Below are 23,858 nucleotides of genomic sequence, written 5' to 3'. Positions count from 1 at the left end.
AATTCTGAGCCCTGGGGAACACCACTTGTGATGAGTCACCAAATGGATTTAACCCCATTCATCCCAAGTCTTTGGGCCCAGCCATCCAGAGAGATTTTATTCAGCGAAGAGTATGTGGAGATGGGTTTTTTTAGTATCTCTAAGGATGGAGACTCCACAACCTCCCTGGGAAAGCTGTGCCAGCGCTTGCTCACCTTCACAGTGAAAAAGTTTCTTGATGTTCAGAGGGAACCACCTGTGTTTCAGTTTGTGTCCATTGCTTCTTGTCCTAGCACTGGACACTACTGAAAAAAGCCTGCCTCTGTTCTCTCTGCATCCTCCATTCAAATAAATTAATAATTAATTCATAGAATAAAATAAAATTAAATTCTCCCTGTCCTTTCCCCATCAAACAGCTTATAGCCTTGCAGGGAGTTCACTGCTTGGATACTGAATTTCTAATATCATATCCTGTTTTGTTTTTCAGATGGGCCCATCCTATGGAAACTCAACATTCGAGTCCAAAATAACAGAATCAGCTGATATGGTTGTTGGAATATGTTATATGGTATTTGGTAAGCATGATTCCATGGTATGTGTGTTTATAGAGCTTTGGCTGTATTTGATATGGTAAGGAGACTTGATTGTAAAAGTCAAGCTTGTTTCTCTCACAGATGAACTTCTCTGTATTCATAAACCGGGGGAAGAAAGCATAGAGTAAAATCATTTAAAGGTTTTTAACCTGTGATCTATATTAGGTGTAAAAACTTATTTCAGTATTAGGAACATAAAGCTGGACAGGAACACTGGTTTTTGAGGTCCTGGCAGTTCTCAGCATGTGCATGATCATTGTTAAGACTAAACAGGAAAGCTTCTCTTGCATACATCATTGCAAACCATAGAACACCATATCCTGACTCCTCATAATGCCTCAAGTAAAATACCAAAAGCCATAATTATAATGTGACCACGAAAGGTGCTGGAAAGATCAGGTTTATGTCCAACGTCCAGTCACTGCCTTAGAAGGTGAAATTTCTGGGGAGGTGGCTATGTTGTTAGAGGGGAGGCAAATTTGTCCTCCACAGTCCTCATCTGACTGAGGAGAAAAATCCAGATCCAATTCTAAAAGTACTGGTCAGTGTAACTGTGAGCCAGAGGCCAGGAAAGACAACTGAGACATCTGGGAGAGCAATGGCCACCCTGGCTAAATTCAGTCTGTAGGCATGGCTGTTGTCTGGTCGTTCACAAGATGGTGAAAAAAAGAAAAATTTAGAAGTCAAATGAATGCCCTAACAGGAAAAAAACATCCTCCTTGGAATTTTCTTTTTAGCCTTGAAGTATGTGATTACTGCAAAATAAATATAGCACCAACAAAGAGTGAACCTGTGTTTTTTATCCCCATTGACTGTCAATGAATATGGGCATCCTAATGGCTTCTAAGACTAACACGTTTTTTCAACGTTTTGACTGAAAAGTTTAAATGAATGTAGGCCTATTTCTTTTAGAGTGTAGCTGTATATGGATAGCTAAGTTTGAGAGGAGCATTATAGCCTGGCTGGACAATGCATATCAATTTAGAGATTCCTGAATTTGCAGAGCTGGTTCAGCTAATGATAAGATAATTTCTCACCAGAAACCTCATGCTGTTTTTCTCCTGCCAGATGGACTTGAAATTTTCTGGTGTAGCTTTATTTTTGGTTTTGGTGTTTTCTATGTGTTATCAACAATAAGATGCAGAGGTCTTTACTGACAACACTGCTGATAAAATAGTGAAAATTTCATCTATGTCTGTCCCGTATTCTCCTCTCCCATCTTTGTTCATCTAGTCATACAGCATAGTGTTGCCTCATAACTTTCTTTTTAACTTTCTCTTTCTGGATCCCATGATAATCAACCACCCTCAGATGACTGAGTCTCTCTTTTCAGAAATATCTTTAGTATCTACTCTGTCAGTTGTGCCAAAACTATTGAAGAGCTCTGCTTAGAAAACAGATGCAGTGCGTTCACAAGGCCAAAGAAAATGGACCTTGCAGTGATTCTGATAGAGCATTTAGTGCATTTACTGACCCCTTATACAATTCCTGACCAAAATTTGTTAAGCCTCTTCTGAAAAAGTTTCTGTGAACTCATTAAGCAGTTTATTCCAGTGTTTGCTAATATGAGGAGGAATGGGAAACATGGAAAAGAGGTTTCCAGTAAGTGGCATTTTGTAGAAGTTGCACATAACACTTGAAAGAAAAACTATATGCTTAAAAAGGAAAAAAAAATTGTTTTAGAGAAAACCTCTTTCCCATCTCTCCCTCCAGGAATTTCAAAATGGAAACTTATGTGAACAGGGGTGGCTTTGTCCATACAGTCCACTAGATCCCCAAATGACTAGGATGTCACTTGGTGCATGCTAAAAAACTGTATATGGACTTGAGCTGGTAAACCAGACAAGAGCAGACACCATGGGAAATAAAAACAAAAAGTAGAATTGAGTTTTTGCTAAGGAAAAGTGTGATGATTGACTCTCCTGTAGCATAGCCACTGAAGATATTTGGTATAACTGATATCTCTGATGGGGCTACAATTTTTATGTACTGGTTAAAATTAATCTGACAGCAGGAACAGTGAGAGATCTGTGCTTCTCGACCTCAACCAACCTGATCCTGCTTGGATAATGTTCCTTTTAGAGATATCAGGTGATAATCAGATTGAAATGTAATTGAAACATTGAAAAATATTAAAATGTGGGAAAAAATGGAAATAATAATTTTAAAATTATTGCCTTTACTTACCGTGTTTTCATTGTTATGTTTTTGAAGTCTTGGAAGAAAAATGTTTGGAATAAAATTGTTGCACATTTGCAGGAGAAGAATTAAAGGAGAATATATTTTCTCTCCCCAGAAAATTTTAAATTACAGATACCTTAAGTGGGTTTAAGGAGATCAGTGATGGAAAGGAATTTAGTATCAGTGTCTAACATTACTTGCTGATCTGCCGTTTTCTCATGAGAAAATATCATAATCTGTAGAACATTTGGGAAAATTATGTGTGGGGTTTTTTTTCCTATGAGAGTGTGATTAAATTAGGCGTATTCCCTTATGGGTATAATCCAAAGCCAGTGTCGGTTTGCAGTCTCCATCTGACTTGTTAACCTCAATTTCTATATCAATATTTACCTATATACTGTAGGTAAAGTGTTGCTTTTTCCAAAGGTATGCAGGAACAGGCAGTGAGGTCCACAAAAGCACTTCAACAGTCTCTCTTCAGCAGCTTGATTTCGCATGGCATGAAGGGACCCTCCTGTTCATTAACTATTCTCATGCTCATAGCCCTCTGAAGCTTTCATGTTTGAAAGTGTTGTTCTTGTGTGTCTATAAAAGGTGGCCTAAAACTCTGGTTTTTGACTGTTGTCTGACCTTCTAAACTGATGGTTACCTAACTCTCATCTAACTTTGTGTATCCATCATAGGCTTTGATCCTGTTAATTTCAAGGTAGAGAGCAAACTGTTGTCTTCTACCAGACTACTTGCAGCCTTCTTAAATTTCTTGGCAGGTCTCCAAAATAGTAAAAGCGGCATTCCCAGAGAAAATAATTCTATCTACAGACAGTACAGATGTTATTTAACTACATTTTTCTCTTTCATGCATAATGCAACATTCTTGCTATATTGTCTGTTATCACTAGGGACTATAACAGGCACCTCTGAGAAAATGCCTCAAAGAGAAAGGAAAGAAGGGTTAGTGAATGGAGAGCTCTAGCTGGAACTGGGAAAATGTATGCAATGCCAGATGGATATTGTCTCTGGCTTAATTAATGCCAGCTTCCTACAGGAAAAATGGTTTTTTGGCAGGTCAGTTAATTTACTGGGTAAAATTATGCATTAGATCTTTGTAGATAGTTTGATGGACAAACCAGGAAAAAAACAGGAAAAATTATAAAAATTTTTCAAAAAATATTGAAATATAAAGGTGAGAAAACCAGAAATATAAAAGAGAGAAAAGTTTATCTGATAACTGCTAGCTATGATGACAGCACGTTATTCTTGTGCAGGAAAAGAAAAAGGATGGCTGAAAGTAACTTTTATTCATGTCGTGTGTTTCTCTGCAGGAATATGCTCCTTGTGTGGGAACAGTATTCTCCTATATGTCTCCTACAAGAAAAAGAATTTGTTGAAACCAGCAGAATACTTCATTATTAACCTTGCCATCAGTGACCTTGGTATGACTCTGACATTGTACCCTCTAGCTGTAACCTCCAGCCTTTCACACAGGTTTGTTCACTACGCACGCGATATTTAACGTCCTCTGCAGGCTCTGGAGGTCTGTGTCAGTGATGAAGACTGAATTACTCTGCCACTTGGCTTGCCATAAAAGTGGGAATTCATTAGAAGGATTGAGAGAAGTATGCTCTGTAACAGCAGCTTTATGGACTGCTGGTACCGATGAGTGTTGGTGTCTATTTGAGGTCACTATATTTTTGATTTCTGCAGGGCTGGGAAGATTTTTTTCCAAACGTCCACTTCCTACTGCTTTTATTCTTTGTGGGTTGTATTATTCAAGTGGTGGTGAAATGCTGCATTTTTTTTTTCAGTTGGACAGTGAAATTTGGTACCATGAAAAGAAAGCCCTGAATTTACTTACGATCTCCAAAAGTAGTGGTAGTAATGATGCATAGAAATTTAATGTTCTGGATTAATTTTTAGGCCAATACCCTGCTTTAGAACGACTTCCTTCTTTCCCCATTTCTCTCCTCTTTTTCCACATGAATTCAACCTCATACCATTGCACAAGATCAATTTTTTGTGATGTTCTTTTAAAGTTTGGGAAGCTTCGGAGACTTTACTAGACCTCAGAAAGTGTTTGAGAGAAGGGAACTAGACAGAAAAAGCGAAGGAAGATCAGAACTGGTTTTCAGGAGCTGTTCTGCATGGTTTGGGATAGGATGGTGTTTGAAATATTTTGATCAACCCCAGTTGTTGCAGAATGTCCCGCAACTGTACAGATGTGAATATGCAGTGCTGATTTGGCTTCCCAAAACACTTTACCAAGAAACCTAGGAATGTGTGTTTAATAGTGTAATTAAGTAGAATGTATTTAACAAATGACAGAGAACACCTCACCCAACATAACCCCTGGGTAATTTTTTCTTCTCAGTTAACGAAAAATGAAAAAAATATATTTGGTTTATGTGAAAAAATGTCTTTCTGTCCTTCTGTCCTGCTTTAGCAAGAGGGTTGGACTAGATGTTCTCCCAAGGTCCCTTTCAACCCTTGCTATTCTGTGATTCTGTGATTCTCCCATCTAGTTATCTCTCATTTCAGCATCAAAATAAAAAATAAGAGAAAAAATCCAGTAATTACTAAGTTTTTACCACATTACTTTCTGTGCTAAAATACTGCTAAATATATTGACTAATGAAGATGATGTCTTCAAAATGTAGAATAGAGCTTTTGATAACTGCTACTGCACATACTGTGAGTGTCTGAATAGAAAGGGAGGAGGTATAGTGACACAAAGCAGTCACAAAGCTGGTGAGGGGTCTGGAGCACAAGTCTGATGAGGAGCAGCTGAGGGAACTGGGGTTGTTTAGCCTGGAGAAGAGGAGGCTGAGGGGAGACCTGATCGCCCTCTACAACTGCCTGCAAAGAGGCTGTAGTGAGGTGGGGGTCGGCCTCTTCTCCCTGGTAATGGGTGATAGGACGAGGGGGAATGGTTTGAAGCTGTGCCAGGGCAGGTTTAGGCTAGACATTAGGAAAAACTTCTTCACTGAAAGGGTTGTCAGGCTCTGGAATGGGCTGCCCAGGGAGGTGGTAGAGTCCTCCTCCCTGGAGGTATTTAAAAGAAGAAGAGATGAGGTGCTTAGGGACATGGTTTAGTGGTGGGATGGCAGGGTTAGGTTAAAGGTTGGACTGGATGATCTTAAAGGTCTTTTCCAACCAAAGTGATTCTATGATTCTATAGTGATTCAGATCAAATTTTTGTTCTTCTGCAGACCCTTTACAAGAGAACATGTTGATTTTGATGAAAACTAGTTTTTAAAATATACATAAAGATAGAAGAAATAATAATAAGCTGTATTATTTTATGACCTAGGCCTACTAGTGACAAGCATTTTGATTTTTCTTTTCAGAGTTATTAAGATATGCTGCTTTGTTTTATAAAAATAAAAAGGCTTAAATATGAATCATAGAAGTAAAGCAGGACATGATTAATTTACTGACTGTAAGTTTTTCAAATGAGAATATCTTTTGTAGTTGCTCATTGACCAACAAATAATCATGCAGTTTTATTGAATTTTTAAGGTTACAGTTGTAAATATATTTCTACCATTTAGTATTACATTTAAGAAAGAAGGATAGCATCTAAGGATTAACTTTCTTGGTTATTTGCCAGGTGGCTGTATGGGAAACAGATTTGCTTGTTCTATGCATTTTGTGGGGTGCTGTTTGGGATCTGCAGTCTCTCAACACTGACATTACTGAGCACTGTGTGCTGCCTCAAAATTTGTTTTCCAGCTTATGGTAAGCTAATGTTTCTGTCTTAAATGACTCATTTTTTCATGTGAACATATAGACTACCATTTCTGGGTTGCATATCCTAGAGAGTAGTTTTATAGAAGAGATCTTTTACAACCAGTCAAACAATTCTTATTTCTGTGATCATTGATAATTAACTCTAGGGCTAGATATATGCAGTTGATTACTTTTAAGCTTTTTAAAGTCAGGGTGATAATTTGGAAACATGGAATAAGAGTTCCAATCTGAAAGCAAGGTTGGCCTGAATAAATTATTTTTTTTCAGAATGTATTGCTACATTTTGATAGAGTTTCATTCGTACAGATTTATGTTGTGCTAAGTATCCTACATGTATCAGAGTATTCAGCTACCTATTTTTTTTGCAAATTGTTGCAAACCATGCCCTATTCTTACAAATCTTCAATATGCTATTATATTTTGAACACCTATTTAAATTATCCTTCTTAATCACCCTGCTCAGCTGCCTGCATACAGGAAAATCCATGCAGACATGGCAACCATGCTGATCTTGTTTTGTGTCTTCCAGGGAACAGGTTCAGGAGAGAACATGGACAAATCTTGATAGCCTGTGCTTGGACTTACGCGGCAATTTTTGCCTGTTCTCCCCTAGCTCACTGGGGAGAATATGGAGCGGAGCCCTACGGCACAGCCTGCTGCATTGACTGGCATTCCACCAACGTAAACACCATGGCAATGTCTTACACCGTAGTCCTCTTTGTTTTCTGTTTTATTCTCCCTTGTGGAGTAATTGTCACTTCCTACTCTCTTATTCTGGTAACTGTGAAAGAATCCAGGAGAGCAGTGGAAAAGCATGTCTCCGGCTGCGCAAGGATGAGCAATGCGCAAACCATTACTGTCAAGGTATTTGAAAGTTAGTCTTGAACAAGCCGGTTTTGGCACAACTGGGCAGCACTGTTTAAGAACCAAGAAAGTTCCTAAGAAGGGAATAAAGATGGAAAAGAAAATTGCTCCTTGCTGCATTTCCATTTCAGACAACAGTATTGTCTTGTGCAGAGTCGCTGCATGGCAATGAGTTGCTAAACGTACAAATAGTAGCTGTGTTGTCTCTGGATAATTAAGCTCACAGAGCTTCACTACTTGTAAAAATTAAGACTTCAGGCTTTTGATCAAAAGGAAGGTTAAAAATTGGAGCACTGTGTAGGAGTTTGGGTGTCATGCTCTTGAACCATTGCTTGTTGAAAGCCAGTCTGGTTTCGAGTGAGTGAATTCTGTTTGCCCAGCTACAGACATCTGAGGAGATCCAGGCTTAAGCTTTATATCATTAAAGATTTTAAATAGTAGTTTAGGGTTCCAATTCTCTTGTTTATAACTGAAAAAAGGACAAAAGTCACAGAAAAGTGTATTTCTGTAAATACTTTCTGAACCAAAACCTCTGAAGGTTTGTGTTTCACTTGGTTATATGGTAAAAATAAACCTGCGGTCACAGTATTTGTTGTGGAAATTGTTTCCTGCTGCCAAACTATGTTCTTGTCCTTTCCAGGACAAGATCAGCATCTACTTTTTTAATACACCAAAAAAAAGCAAGCCACTCTGGGACTGGCATGCTCAGCACTGGAGTGCTCAAGCGCAGTGCCCAGGCAGGTTTCCTGAACTGGGGGAGCCTCAGGGGGAGCTGAGAGAGCCACCAGGAGTCTGCAGCTTGCACGTCAGCAGCTGGTGGGACCTGGCCAGGGCCAGGAGTGACAGCAGCCAAGCCCCCCACATGTATAAAAGAAACCCCTGGGGAGCACTAGGGACTGGGAGCACCACCAACAGGGCGGGCAAAGAGGTCATGGCATGGCAGCAAGGGCGAGGGGCAGCAGTTGGCATGGAAGGGCGTGCAGGAAGGACGCTGAAGCTCTGCCAGCTCAACCAGGGAGCAGTGGTAGTCACCCAGCAGAGCCATGGCCTCTCTAAGCTCTGCACCCACCATGACTGACGTGGCTTCCCAGACAGAGCTCTGGTGGGAATGCGCTGCCAGCCAGGCGTTAGGCTGTGCCCTGCTCTTGCGCCAGTAGGGGAGGGCAGCATTGAGCACACCTGTGGGAGGTGCAACCAGGGAGAGGGGCTGCCCCACTGAGTGACAGAGCTCCGGGAGGAGGTGGGTGTGGTAAGGAGTATTGGGACGGGGAGAGAGACAGACAGACTGCTGGAATCGCACCCTACCCTCCCCGGGACAGGCCCAACAGGCAGACAGGACGCATGGCATGGATCATTCCTTGTCCTCCCTCTGCCTGGCTGAACCTGGTGACTTAAGGGACAGGGGGCAATGGTGCCAAGTTCCTGCCCAGTGCAGGAACTCAGTCTCAGTCAGAGACTCAGTCTCCTCTGAGACTGCCCTACTGTCCCAGGTGCCCTTGCAGAACAGGTACGAGGCTCTGCAGATGGAACTGGACAGTGATGAGGATGATGGTTCATCCAGCTTGGAGGTGTCACTGAGGTTAAGTCTGCCTGTGCCCTGCATCAAAACCGCTTCCATAAAGACAAAAAGACGGGTTGTTGTCGTAGGAGACTCCCTTCTGAAGGGAACAGAAGGCCCAATATGCAGACCAGACCCACTTCTTAGGAAAGTCTGCTGCCTCCCTGGGGACGGGTTAAAGATGTGACGAGAAAGCTCCCTGCCCTGGTATGGCCCTCAGATTACTGTCCATTATTGATTTTTCAGGTAGGCAGTGATAAAGTTGCAACAAGAAGTCTGAGGACAATCAAGAGAGACTTCAGGGCATTGGGATGACTGGTTAAAGGATCAGAAGCACAAGCAGTGTTCTCCTCTATCCGTCCAGTTGCAGGGAATGATGAGGGAAGACACAGGAAGAGCCAGCAGATCCATACCTGGCTCCGAGCCTGGTGTCACTGGCAGAATTTTGGGGGTTTTGATCATGGGTCGGTCTACATGACACCAGGCCTGCTGGTGACAGAAGGGGTATACCTGTCTCAAAGGGGGAAAAGGATCTTTGCACAGGAGTTAGAAGGGCTCATTGAAAGAGCTTTAAACTAGATTTGAAGGGTGAAGGGGAGAAAATCAGGCTCACTAAAGAAAAGCCTGGGGATGGCATGAAAATGTTTGAGGGACGGTGTGCTAGTGAGGTCCTTTGGTCTGCTGTCTCAGTGGACGTAAGGGTTGGAGAGCCATGTAGCAGCAAAAAGGCAAGGGTTATGAACGTGTTCAAAACCACAGAACTGCCTGAGAACGGTCACGCGGGAATTAGGGCTTCTCCCCAAAGGATGGAGGGATCAATAGCCCAGCTGAACTGCATCTACACCGATGCACACAGCATGGGCAACAAACAAGAGCAGCTGGAAGCCACTGTGCAGCAGGAAAATTATGGTGTAGCTGCCATCACAGAAACATGGTGGGATGACTCACACAACCGGAGTGCTGTAATGGATGGCTATGAACTCTTCAGAAGGGACAGGCAAGGAAGGAGAGGCAGTGGGGTAGCCCTGTATGTTAGGGGGTGTTTTGAGTGTCTAGAACTTAATGATGGTGACAATAGGGTCTAGTGTATGGGTAAGAATCGTGGGGAAGGCCAACAAGGCAGATATCACGGCGGGAGTCTGTTATAGTGACCCAACCAGGATGAAGAGATAGATGAAATATTCTATAAGCAGCTGGGAGAATTGTCATCATCACTAGCCCTTGTTCTGGTTGGGGACCTCAACTTACCAGGTGTCTGCTGGAAATACAATACAGCAGAGGGGAATCAGTTTAGGAGGTTCCTGGAGTGTGTGGAAGATAACCTCCTGACAACAGCTGGTAAGGGAGCATCTTGTTGGACCTGTTGTTTGCAAGTAGAGGAGGACTTACGGGTGATGTGACGGTTGGAGGCCATCTTGGGCACAGAAATCATGAAATGATAGCATTTTAGATTCTTGGAGAAGTCGAGGGGTCAGCAAAACTGCCACCTTGGGCTGCTGGAACACTAGCAGAACTGCTTATCATGTACTGACAAGTATTTTTTCTTTTTATTCCCTGATTTTTTCCCCTCAGAATTGCTCTGATCTCCACTGTTAGATTGTATACTCTTCAAGTTTCTTTGAGACTGCTTATCTGCAGAGAATCTCACCCTGGAATAACAATAATACTATAAACAGCAACTAGTTATACATCATAATCCCTTAAGAGATATCGGCTAAGAGGATGGTTCAAGTCAAACTCATAAAAGCAGAGAGGAGAGAAGAGACATAGAGACTTTTTTTTTTTCTTAAGAAACTCTGCTAAAACAATGCACCCCAAAATATGTAAATTTTGTGGTCTAGTTGGAATGATTATTTGTTGAACTGTAGTTCTTCCTGCTGGATTTGAGCTGCAATACAGCCTACCTTGTAGCGCCTGTCAAATTAGAGACAATTTATAGCCCATTCTTCCTCTGGCCTTTTCCATCCTACCTCTGACATCAGGTCACTGTAGCTTAGGAGTCCTGGTCAGGTTTGACCTGTGCCTGTACCATCTCATCCAGCTTCAGCTGAAGTGTGTGGACATTGCTTCAGTCTTGAAAAGCTAAATCTGGAAAATTATTTGGGCACTTGAAGTGGGATTTATACACTTAAGAATCCAGCTAAGCCCAGAAATATGATTATGGAAGCTCTTGCTTGGCAGCTGCCTATGCCTCAAGGCTCCAAGAAAATGCCACAGGTTCCTCTGTAAGCATAAAGGTTTCCCAGGCTCCTGAAGTTTGCTTTTATCTGTACTGCCCTGCACACTAAATGGCTATCTATCTCTTTCCTACACTGTATTACCACAACCAGGCCACAGTGTTCAATTTAGGCCCATGTTAGTTTATTTGTTTATTAGTAATTGAATATTTTTATTTAAAAAAGAACAATAAAATACAGATAATATTCGCTACCATTAATCTACTTCCCATGACAAAAGATCTGTCTGTAGTGTTTTTTCCTGTGCCATTTTAGAATGACAATAGCACGACTTTTAGAAAATTTAATGAGAGCAGCATAGTGTTGTTAGTGCTTTTCTGTTTGTGAATTTGCAAGGTTGGCTAAGTACTGATATTGCTTTTATTGTTATATAGTGCCATAAAAATCAATTATAATGCATACAGAGGACACTATTGTTCTTATGTGATCTCTTCATACGTGCATGGGTTTGCCAGCTTCCTGAGAAAACATGCTCTGAGCATATAGATAAGACAGATAAATATGAATGCAAGTAGAGATATAGAAAATTTCCTCTTCTCCAGGAGTTCCTTGGGATTGAGCCATTTCAGAAACACATCCTAGTTTGTCTGCAGTACATACAATTTAAATCATGAGGGGTAAGCCTTTGGCTTGGGAGATTGTGTTCAGTTTTTGTTCTGATTCAGACTTTGTGTATGGCCTTGGACAAAACTCCTGGTACTTAACTTGTATTTCTTTGTGGTTGTAATTTGCGATGCCTCAGAAGTACCTGATTTAAAACACTGAAATATCATTTGGCTGAAAAGGAGAAGGTTGAATAATCCACATCTTTCTTCTAATATTGTTTATTGAAGAAACTGGTTTTGTTCTCAGTATGGCATGCAATGATTTCCAGAGAAACAATACAAATCTGCACACCATGGAGGTTAATTAATCTAAAATTGGATTTCTTCAATGCATGGACATAGTGTTTGGGGTTTTTTTTAAACCTTGTTAAATTATTTTTTGTTAAATTAATAGAAATTTTACCACCAACATTAATGGAGGATGTCACACTGCTCTGGAACTGGAAGTATTATATATCCACTGGTACAAGCAATCTTGAAAGCTGTGGCTAATTACAGGTGGGAAGATCTATGAGCATAATAGGAAATATAATGGAAATCAAACTGGATAAAAGTTACTCTTCAAAGAAGACCTGCAGTTTAGACTGCAAGATGCTAAATCTAAATAATTCATTGTAATGAGTAAATCTACTTCTGAAGTGAAAGAGTTACAGCTTTTTCAGTGCCCTTCCTGGTTTTGTCCACCTTAAACAGATGCTTTAGTTGTAAGGTAGGGTAACATTGCAATTTCCTGGAGGCATTTCAAAGCTATTTGGAGATTAGAGGTCAATGTGCTGTTTCTAAATGCGTGTGAAAGGAGACAATCTGCATGAAGACACAGTCAATGCCTAACTTACAGTTACATTACTTACACTATTGACTGTATAATATTTATTGATTTGAGATGGAGGCAACTGGCTTTCTGGCAAGCATGGGAGAATCTGGTTGACCGATAAAGGACATGTTGCATGTGTCTTACTGTCAAGGCTTGCTGTGGAAGAAGGCAGACATTTCATTTGGGGAGAATGTGAAATTGAGATTCTGTTACTTTAATACAGATGATCACATTTATGGCTGGCTTTTACTTTTGTGCAGCATAAACATTTATAATAGTGAAAAGTGAAAGAAGAAGTGCTTTTAGATTCCTATATCAGCATGGCTCAGATCAGAAAACCTCTTCCATAATGTGCTAGACCTTTCAGTAGAGTTGTCTTCATTCCTGTGTGGTTTCATTAGACTAGTTCATTTATAGTGATCATTGCTATATCCTAGGCTGTCCAGATGTGCAGGTCCTATGAAGTTGCCAGGCATCTTGGACAAAAATAGAATTTATTTTTTTTCTTTTAAATCTGGAAAAAGTTTACAGAGGAAAAAGAGTGTGAGATAGATTTGAGTCATCCCAAGTTCATCAGACTTCTCTTACAGCCTGATGCTTACCATTTTAATTCCTTTCCTCCTCGTGTAGGAATAATAGCATCAGTTGTTCTTGTCTGCTGCTTTTCCGACTTTGACATCATTGCTGTGGAATATTCTGCAAGATCCAATTGCAATATGCCTTGACTTTACAGGTCAGTAAACTACCAGTCTGCAGAGTGTTTGGCTAGCTGGTTTCATTATTTCTGTGTAGAGTAAAACTCTGCAAGATGGGGAATTATAGCCAAAATTTCCCTTACCGATGAGAACTGGAGCAATGTTAAATTATCAAACTAAGGCCTCCAGTGTAGTCATAATAAGCTGCAAGACTCAAATTCAGGAAGCACTCTTGCTTTGCCTGGTGCTTAGCCTGTTAGCCTCTGCCTCTTGCATATTTCTGTCTCTAGACTATGGTATGGCACTTATGGTGACCTGCATACTCAGCAAAGTTTGCAGAGAGAGACAGTCTGCGGTTTTCTAATGGAGGCTTCTGCTCTCGCAGGCTTTTGAAGAAAGAGCTAGATGAGCATTGCTAGAGGCTGGTCCATGAGATCAGGTATGTGAGTCTTGCAGTCTTCAAGGATCCAGAGGTTGAGTTTGGGGTCCACATTACCTGACTCTAACATAAATTCGGTAAGGAGAAGGGACAGGTGATTTGTAGGAACCTGTCTTCATCTTTGTGAGCCATTGTGAGGGACAGGCAGCATCTTGGAAGGTGGTGGTGGATGGACGAGGAGATCTTAGGTGATGAAGGGCTGCATCAAGGGACAACAGCCATTTCCTCCATCATGCTCCACGCCAACTGAGCTAGTTGGCTCAGAGGGGTAGCATCCTCTGTCCTGTTCAGATATTACTGTATTGACTGTGCTTCTCAGAAACTTTGGAGAAGCAGTGGTTTCTCTACAGCACACTATTCATTAGACCTTGCTCTGGGGTGCGCAGGGGGACATTAAAGAAAAAAATGTTGGCCTCAGTACTGGTTTCTATATTTTGATGAAAAATGGCCTTCAAAAAGGAGACTGAAACCATAGTATCAAAATAAAAGAGGTAAAACTATCAAGCAAGGGGAACACTAATGATATGTTTACGTTCTGTCATCTTCTGTATCTCAGATCAATGAGAAGGCTTCATTCCCAGCTTTCATAATTGCACTGGGTGCTCCTTGCTTTCTGAGATAAAGCTGTGATAGCTGTTTGTGCAGGCCTCTGGCCTAAGATACACTGGTGAGGCCCTCAGTGAAATTTAGGAACTCCCCTGGCACTTCAGCAGAGGGGGTGGGTGCTGGGCACTCCTGGGACAGGGTGGCTCCCATGGGTCATTGGGGCTCACTGGGATTTTACCCCATGTGTGATGCTTGTATACCTGTGGATGTTGACTGTGAACAAACCTTTGCTTTTGCAAATGATGAGACATAGAAAAAGTTGTGCCGAGGATACAAGGAAGGTGCGGAAACCAGCTTTGGACATGCTCTGTAGGTGTAAAGCCCCATGAGGAAATTTGGCCCTAAATCTAGCACTGGAATTCCTCCTCTGGGGGAGCCTAGATCTTCTTCACCCATGTGCTTTGGGTGGCCCTAGGTCAAGCAGAGATGGTGTTTAGTTTTGTATTTCATTCATCGGGATGCATATAATGATCCCATCTACTTGACAACCAAGGTAATCCATGATGCAAGGAGAATGGATTGCAGTAAAGACAGAAAAAGTACTTCTAACCTTCTATTCTAAACAATCTTTATTATTACAGTGAAGTAACGTTTATTAATAACTTTGTACCAGGAACATCCATACGCCAGTAAGATTCTCTGTTGTACATGAGATACTTCAAGTCCAGACATGCAAAATGCTAAATACACTGAAATGCCACTTCCCTGCCTGTTCCTAGCGTTGGCATCAGGTGTGTTGTATGGACTGGCCCTGACAGCATGCAGGTTTGCCTCATCTGTGCCTACAGGCTACAATCATTCTGCTCTTCATGAACAGTCCATAAGGGCACAGGGTTTTGTAAGTCTGTGGCCTAACTCAAAAGCATCTTTCTTGAACTTGACCAGAAACTCTCCTTTCCATGCCTTCTGTACATTGCTGCTTCTTACCGATATTCTTGATAACGCTGACAATCTTAAGCAATAACGTTGTAGTCTACATACAGGTATGTAATGATCAGTCAAAAGTGAATATTTTTTCAGTAGTTTATTATCTAGATAGTAGAATTTGCTAGATCTTCTTTGCTGTAGCGAACATGTTGATAATAGCAAACATTCATCTGAGTCCCAAGAGAGTTAAACATAGAGGTTGGCTGTTTACATTGAAGCTACTGCATTATGTTTGGAGACCTAAACAGGATTTCTTCAGACTGGTTGAATATCTGCAGCTCATACTGATTTAGCAGAATTTGCAGATAACTGACACGCTGCCAGCTGTCAAGTCTGAAATTGTAGGCGGGTGCTAAAAGAGTGACATACATGCTGAGGACTGAAAAGCTCATTTGTTGAATGTATCAAGCACGGTTGGTGTGTTGTGTTTCTCATTCTATTTTTTATAAACTTGATGGACAGACTGAGAAATCTGGCCTGAACATACAAAAATACACATTCCTTTGTGAGCATGATTAGAGATGCATGAGAAAAAGGCATTTTGTTGTTTTTTTAACAAGTTTGGATGGTCCAGAGGATTTTGCATGTACAATTACAGGATATGTATCCATGATTTTCATATGCATGTACACAAATGCATATATGCTTTTGCATGTGGAAAGGAGTCATTTTCTATTGATAACATGGGGCAAAATAGCTCCATAAATTAGACATCTAGAAGTTAGAAATAGAAGTCAGGATAACAAGGATTCAAATAAGATATTTCTTACTAAAGAAACTTGCGGTAATCCTAAGAGGGAAGCTCTGAAAGATTTGTACATGTGCGTAGTTTCCACTTATGTCATGGGAACAAGTAACACGACTTGGTTTCTGGTAGGCTGACACCAAGGAACTGCTGCCTCCATGCCTGGGTGACTGGCTGAGTGTCATTGCATCAGGGATATTCTCACCAGTGCTTCAGTCCTGTAAAGCATCATTTACTTAAACGTGTCAGCTAGGTGAATTCACCATGTCTTATTCAATACGTGCGCCAGTAAACATCTAGTTTGAAATAGTTGAATCAGATCCTTAGCTTGTGCCAACAGCCAGGGCTTGTTCCAGTCAGCGTGAGTGAACTGACGTACACCAGCTGAAGATCTAACTATGAAGATGGTTTAATGCTGCAGGTGTAGAACACCTATTTTCTTTTTCTATTTACCTGTAATGTAAAAATATCCTCTTGTGTTCTTTGTTGTGAAGCTCTTCTAAGTCATAATGCTTTCCCCATGTTCCAGCTCAATCATAATTCCCCAAGAGAGATTTTTGCCTGTAAATTCCTGAGCAGTGTCACCTACTGCTATATTTGGTATGTGAACAATATCCTTGTGCTTGATTTACAGACACAAAGACTTTTTTTTTCAGCTGTAATTATGTTTATTTGCTTCTCCAGGAGATTTTTTTTTTAAGAAGGTTTTGTATAAAGGATTTGCCTACACACAAGGGCAAAGTTTAAAAAGATTTTTGAAAACTCCTCTATGCCAAATCATATCGTTCACAAGCTGTGACAGAGTCCTGTCTAGGCTAAGAGGCAGAGCGAGGGTGAATCACTTCTTGCCTTACCTTGGGAAATTATTATATTGCTGTATGCCTACATTTATATGAATTTTTACATTTTATGAAATTATTTATACTTGGCAAACTACACAAGTTATGTCAAACTTCCCAGTCAGAATGGGTGCTGGGTGTATAGGGGAAGCTATGTAATCTGTAATAGTATTTTTCTTACATCCCAATACGATGGACAGGACCATAGGGATTCTTCTGGTCAGTGAGATCTTTGAGTTGAAATACAAATAATTAAAATAAAAATCTGGCTTGCAAGATGTGGGAAGATGGCATTGCCTTTTATTTATACTACTGCAGAGCAACAACTTGTTGGTCTCTTTGATAAGAAAAAGTGTTAGAAATTTCATGGATATGTTATGAAAATGTTATGAAAAGGTAACTCATGACCTGAAGTTGGTTTTCTCTCTGTGTCCATGGTAAAATAAAGACATTACAGAGTTCATTATAGTTCATTAAAATCATCTTCCTATTAAAACTAAGGGATCTTGGATTTTAAACCTTTGGTTGTACTTGCTACAAACTGTAATGTGTTGCTTAGTGCCTTTTGGAATAGTTTCTGTAACAACTAAATTTTTTTATGCCTTTATATGAGGCCTGAACATATTTTTCTTAGTCACATCATCACATTGTTCCTTAATCAGGCAGACAACTTTATGATTGATTTCCTTATGCTCTATGCAGGTTCAGTTTGCTGTTACTGCAATTTTAGCAGCCGTGTATTACAAGCTGAGTCTAAAATTAGGTAATATATCTCTTCTTCAGTTTAATGAGAGATGCTGGGCTCAGGTCTAGAGTGAAATTATGAAAAGGCTGGGCTGTAGTCCAGCATGCTTGCTGTCCTCTCTGGGTCTCATTGTGTAGTGATGCACGGTGACTGCTGCCTCAGGTTGTACCACCTTCACAGGAGGAAAACCAAGGCCAGCACTGACATCTCTCCATCAAGTATAGCATAAAAATAATTGAATCAATCACAGAGTGATGTAAGGAAATGGGGTAGCTGACCCATCTCATAGTGTGACACTCATATTCACTTATGAACAGTTCTTGGTGTACATACCTAATGTGTGGCCTTTGTGAGCTAATGAAATGAAATAAAAGAACGAATGTATAGATCAGTTATTCTGAACAACAGTTTCTGGGGTAAAATGAACTTATCATTGGAAATAACCTACCTGAGGCAGTAGCAAAGGGTTTTTTTTTCTGACATATTCACAGAATTCTAGTTGGTTATTGAGGTTTGAATTACAGAACACGTTTTGTTTCTGTCCTGATACTTACATTTTTAGGTAACCTTTGGCCACTGTATTGTGCACTGAATTAAGAAAGCCTTTTGGCAAAGTTAAAATATGAACCACCTGGAAAAAGGAATGCTCACTCACTACTACTCTGTCCCTTACAGTGAATGAGCTTGTGGAAAAGATTATTTTGCTTTCAAAACTTTTCTGTTATTATCTTTGACCAGCTTATATGCAAGTAATTGAAATCCCTTATTATGGCTGACTTGTTATGCTTTGTTGCCTCTCAGTTTCCACTGGAACAGTGTACTTTCAATAATCTCTTTCTGATCATTTTAGGAAAACTGACCACTGCAACTTGCATGCGTAGTATTTCAGAGGTAGCTAAGATGCGGTTATACAAATACACCATGTCTCCAAGAATGTGTACTACAGGACATGTCTTTGAAGGTGTAGTGTGCCTGTGTAATGTTCCCCCATTTGTTCTTCTTATGCAGTTCTGTTGTTCTTGTTTGCCCACAAAAACGCAAAGGTGTCCTTCGGTTTGGCCCTTTGGTGAATTTCTTGTGAGTGTTCACAAAGATGCCCCATATCTGTCTGATTAAAATTCTCCTCTTTTGTTGTGCATATGAAAATCTTGATGTTATTTGCCATTTTGTGTTGGCATCACTGGTTAGCCCACTCCTCATACCTGTCTTCTTGGAACCATGTAGGTCATTTTGTTGATCTTAAGGAGACGGAGGTACTTTATCAAGCAGCCGACTTGAAACTTCTTACCATAGGCAGAAGATGTTGTCCTTTCCATCTCTGTTGTATTAAACTCCAGACTTCTCAATATGTGGCATGACAATATAAATAATAGTATCAAAGTCTCTTAATACATTCATGTACGTATATGTACTGTTTATATGCTTAAATATCTCAAAAGGGGTTCCTTTTGCCTAATTGTGCTCCACTAAAAGTTAGTTGTCTTAAGCACATCCTCAAAATTGTCAGTGACAAAGACCTGAGAGCAACCTGTCACATCTATTTTAGGCACGGATCTTTGAATGATATCAGTTGCTTTCAGGAGATATGTCTTTCTTTCCTTTGACATTATAAAGAACCTAGATTGGCTTAGATTTAGCATATAAATTTTTGGATAGTTCAAATTATGCAAGATTCATCCCCTCCTTGCTCTAGAAACTGTATGGATGCAGTTTGGGAAGTTGTCTGAGAGCTCCTTGAGAATATGCGCCAAATGTCTTTTCATAAGAGCAACGTAAAGCCTCTTGCAATCCCAGAGATTAATTGCTACCATAAATAAGACATCTGGGAAATGCACCAATTGATTCTAATGTCCATTTCTTCTTAATCTAAAGGGCCAAGGCATATTACTTGCCACAGAGACTGCTTTTAGTTTCAGTCTTAAATACTGGCCACGTACAGATGAGGATTACAAAACCCATGCATATGGCACCTCTGGTGTTAGTGCTCAAGGCCTCTTTCATTCTCACTCTGAACACATCACCACCATCTCTCTTAATATAAAAACCCCATGATTTTTGCAACCTTGAATCTATAGCCAGAACCTCACTGAGAAAAGTGGTGGATTTGCGGTTAACTGAGCCAGTTCGCAGCTCTGTGCTCCCACTTGCAGCGGGCAGCTCAGGCAGGTGGCACAATTAGCAGCTGAGAACAAAAGTACTTTCCTTATGTATTTTCTTCTGTCTCTTGGATCCAATGCTACTCTACATTGAATGGATTCTCTACCGTCTTCCTGATTTGGAAATACATACTTTTGGCAAGAATGGACTTGTGAAGCTCCTTGAAGAGCACGAATATTCTTGTTTCTGTCTTTGAAATACATGTGCACTTCAGTTATAAGCAGTGCTTAGAGTGATGCCCAGCAGGTCTTCCTATACACGCTAATGCTTACAGTTTTCTTTAGATTTCTCAAGGTTTATGTTGATTGCAGCTCTAATATTTATTCTTGCATTTTACGTATCTCTGTGATAATTTATACAAAAACCCTGTTGTTTTTGTCTGGTGTTCGGTGTTTTTTTTTCTTTTAAAGAAGGCCTGTAAGAGCTTTCTTCATAGAGTTTATTAGGACAAACAATTGTGCAATAAGAGTTAACTTAAATTAATTAACTTGATTCACCTTCAGGATTAATCTGGCTTTCTGCTGTCAGATGCCTGTGTGTGGCTCCAGGTGAGCACCAACAGTAAAATTATGGGAGATGTTCTGTAGCCAGGAAAACCAGTATTACTCACGAATTAGACAGTAGATAGGAATGGCTTTGCAATCCAGACAAGCATTTCCCCCAGAACAGTATCTTTTTCTTTAGGTTGGCTTCCTTTTTGGTCTAAAAAGAGTTTTCATGGCACTTTAGGGAAGAGGAAGAGAAATGTAGAAGCTGATACATTTCAACTCTGAAAGTAAGGTACTAGTCAGGTAGAAGTAAATTTCATACAAAATTAAGTTGCTAGAAAAAAATGCATTTGGAGAGCAGTTGAGGTATGATGGAACACTTGGGGAGACTTTTAATAAGGGGGTTCAATCAGGTGGTATTTGTATGCATATACTATTTTGGTGGCTATTTTTCTCATGCATGCAATTCTTTAACTCACTGTCTTCTCTTTTTCTCTGCAAGCTGAGTGTTGCTGTGTGCATTGGATTCTTTGCTGCCTGGAGCCCTTATGCCATCATTGCCATGTGGGCAGCTTTTGGATCAATAGATAAGATTCCTCCATTAGCCTTTGCTGTGCCAGCTGTCTTTGCAAAGTCCTCCACACTCTACAATCCAGTTATCTATCTCCTCCTGAAGCCCAGTTTCCGAAACACCATCACCAAAGATTTCACAGTTCTTCAACAGTTATGCATCAGGAGATGTTTTTGTGTCAAGGTACCGCAGGACTACAGATCAACCTTGAACACCAGCTTGAGAACATTTAAGGGCAAAAATGAGTCCAGCTGTAATTCTCTGCCAATTGTGGACGAATGTTCTTATTTGCCCTGTGAAAAGCGCAGCGATACTTTCGAATGCTTTCAAAGCTATCCAAAATGCTGCCGGGAGATGCTAAGCGCTATGGAATGCCCTCCTCAAGAAACTGTGTCCTTGGAGAGCAGCCTCCAAGCAAAAGTGACACAGGCAAGTAAGAAGTCAGTGAAGGTGGTTGTGCAGGGAGAAACAAGCACCGAAATCGATACCTTGGAAATCACCTTGGAAGCTGTACCTGTGTATCGTACATGTACAGACCTCTAGAGCTGCTTGCGTGAAGCTCTCTGACAGTGCTGCTGTCATACTGGATTTATGAATGTAACTCTTCTAAAGAGTCCTTCTACTACCCCATTTTCTAGATTATTTTCCTGTTTTTTCTCATACTTTTTTATGGGACACATGCTACATCATGGACATGCTATAAATGCTGTATGACTCTTGCCATGCCACTTAAGTATGTTGTGCTGTGTTCACATCATGAACTGCATCAGACAAATCCTCTCTGCATTTCGTGACATCCTTTTACTCTGTTTTCAAGAGAATACACTAACCATTGAGAGGTTTTCCGTAAAGCATTATTGCCCTTTTTAGACTATGTACATTTTATATCCTGTCTGTCCAAAAGAAATAACTCAATGTAAAGTTTTAAAAGGACAAGCTTATGCTGATTTAATTGTTATAGCAACTGAAAAGGTAAATGCTAACTGAAATGCCTGTTTTCCAAGAAGCGATGCTAAATGGCCGCATACATTGCATTTGCTGGGAAGTGTATGTAACTTTCTTCCTTGCTTTGAGATGAACAGGCAGGTTCTGGTAATTCAAGATAGTATGTAACTTTTGTTTACCTTTTGGTGTAATTTTAGAACTCGCTCCTGGACATTATTTATTACTCCTAGTTTCCTGTATAGGCCCTTAGAATTAGGAAGGTGAAGACCTGGCCCAGAAATACCATAATGGGCAAGAATCTCTGCTGGTGCAAACCACTGAAACCTGTGAAAACTACCTTACGTGAAGATTCCAATCCTCCAGGAAATCTTGAATTTGGCTTACAAGGACAATGCTGCAGAATAAGAATAGGCACGGATCTTCTTTCCCTTGTTCTTGGGCTCCTTTTTTCTCCTTTGGAAGAGGAAAAAAAAGAAAATGGAGGGGCGTTGGAGAAAGGGCTTTTGAAATGGTTGCTTCTACTGGTTAGGAAGTATTTGGTTGAGCTGCTGCTCTGTTTCTTGGTTTGCCAGCAGGAAGCACTGTATCCTCTGCTGCTGCTGTGAGAGCAAGGGCACGCTGGAAGTGCCAGGCTCTCATTTGGCCAGCCTACAGCCAAAATTACCATAGCTCTGTTATTAAAAGTGATTATAGCTTTGTTTTCCAGCTGAGGTTACTTTGGGCAATAAGGCAGTCCTCTCACAAGGACACTGCCATCTGCAGAGCCAGTTAATCCTCTGCTCCCCAGAAGACACTACCAAAGCCTCAGGAGAATACCTGTATCTTTATAACGATAATGATTCATCAGCAACACATTGTGCTGCTGTTTCTGTGGTGACTTGAAGAAAATGTACCTGACTGCAAAAGGGACAGCCATATTAAACTCTATGAAAGTCTCCAATTAGCCACTTTAGGGCATTTTCAGTTGCTATAGAGTGCATTTGGAATATTTACTTGGGACATGGAGTTTTCTGTCCTGTTTTTATATTGCCCTCACCATCACGTTCCCTCCCTCTCTCCCCAAGCCTCTTTTATCCTCAATGTTTTCGTACACGAGCAATCATTAAGATACTTTTTATTGGATTTCCATGATGCATGCATGTTTAAAATACTTGACTTAATGAAGAGTACTAAACATTTACAGGGCATTACAGACAAGAAACCCTCAAGGTAAAAAATACTATGTCTCTTCAGAAACTCCAGAAAAAGCAATAAGAAAAGGCACCTGGACTTTGAATGCTCAGAAAGTCCTTTCAGTGCATGTTTTCTCCAGGACTTCCCAAGACACGTGGGTCAGCAGCACAGCACAAACAGGAACCTCATTCTGCGGGGCTGCAATTACTGCGACTGCTGTTTCTGACTGCAGATGAGGTGGGATCAGGCTTTGAGGACCTTTAGGCAACGCTGACCTTTTCAGATGGTGGATCAGTGAAAAATAGGAGTGGAAGCTATGTTCAGAGGTCATCCGGTCCTTCCCGCGCAAAGTCTCATTGACGTCAATACACAAAGCTGAGTATGTGAATAAATCTCTGGAGGTCTCACTGACAAAGGCATATGTTTGGGGGTTTTAACTGGCATATAATTGCAAAGCCTAAAAACGGCACGCTATTGGAAGACAAAAAATTATAATCTGCATCATGTGGAGGGGCTGCATGCCCAGCTTCCTTACAGATGTTTGGAATCCCAGCCATAACATACAGCTCTTTAAAATGATCTGAAAACTGTTGGGCATTTTTGTGCTGCAACTGCTCTTTGAGCTGTGCTACTTGTGAGCTACTTGGCGAGATAATATTATGAGCTATTAGTCTAAACCACAAATATAATTTTTCTAAGAGGTCTACATAGGAATGTTAGGAAAGTAAGAAAGTTTGGACTCTCCCTGCCCGGATTTATAGTCACTTTCAATTTAGCATTCTCTATAGTGGAAGCCAAGGCTGACTTGCACTAAATGTTACTTTTTTTAAAGTGGAAAATATGTGAACATGTATTTACATAATGTCCTTTTGTTAATGTGAAGAAAAAAAACACTGTATCTTTTTAGGTTCCTTCAAATTGGCATTGGACTGTCTGAACCTGGCTGTCAG

General features: G+C 40.5%; 1 protein-coding gene across 1 annotated transcript; it reads left to right on the top strand.

Moving 5' to 3' along the window:
* Positions 1–466: 466 nt before the first annotated feature.
* Positions 467–21,333, top strand: LOC104126855 (opsin-5-like). Its single transcript, XM_009639460.1, has 5 exons — positions 467–554; positions 4,076–4,238; positions 6,361–6,488; positions 7,030–7,364; positions 20,722–21,333. Exons 1-5 carry the CDS (start codon positions 467–469, stop codon positions 21,331–21,333), a joined length of 1,326 nt encoding a protein of 441 aa, XP_009637755.1.
* The last annotated feature ends 2,525 nt before the right edge of the window (positions 21,334–23,858 follow it).

The sequence above is a fragment of the Egretta garzetta genome, unplaced genomic scaffold (genome assembly GCF_000687185.1).
Source record: "Egretta garzetta isolate BGI_Z169 unplaced genomic scaffold, ASM68718v1 scaffold35, whole genome shotgun sequence".
NCBI classification, from domain to species: Eukaryota; Metazoa; Chordata; class Aves; order Pelecaniformes; family Ardeidae; genus Egretta; species Egretta garzetta.
The sequence above is the reverse complement of the archived record's forward strand: the minus strand, read 5'-3'. Positions and strand labels throughout refer to the sequence as shown.

Bases quoted from the DNA above. Each gene is read 5' to 3' on its own strand.
- LOC104126855 (XM_009639460.1), top strand. From the start codon at position 467: ATGGGCCCATCCTATGGAAACTCAACATTCGAGTCCAAAATAACAGAA. The intron at 555-4,075 runs GTAAGCATGATT...GTTTCTCTGCAG, and splicing joins AATATGTTATATGGTATTTG to GAATATGCTCCTTGTGTGGG. The intron at 7,365-20,721 runs GTATTTGAAAGT...TTTCTCTGCAAG, and splicing joins CGCAAACCATTACTGTCAAG to CTGAGTGTTGCTGTGTGCAT.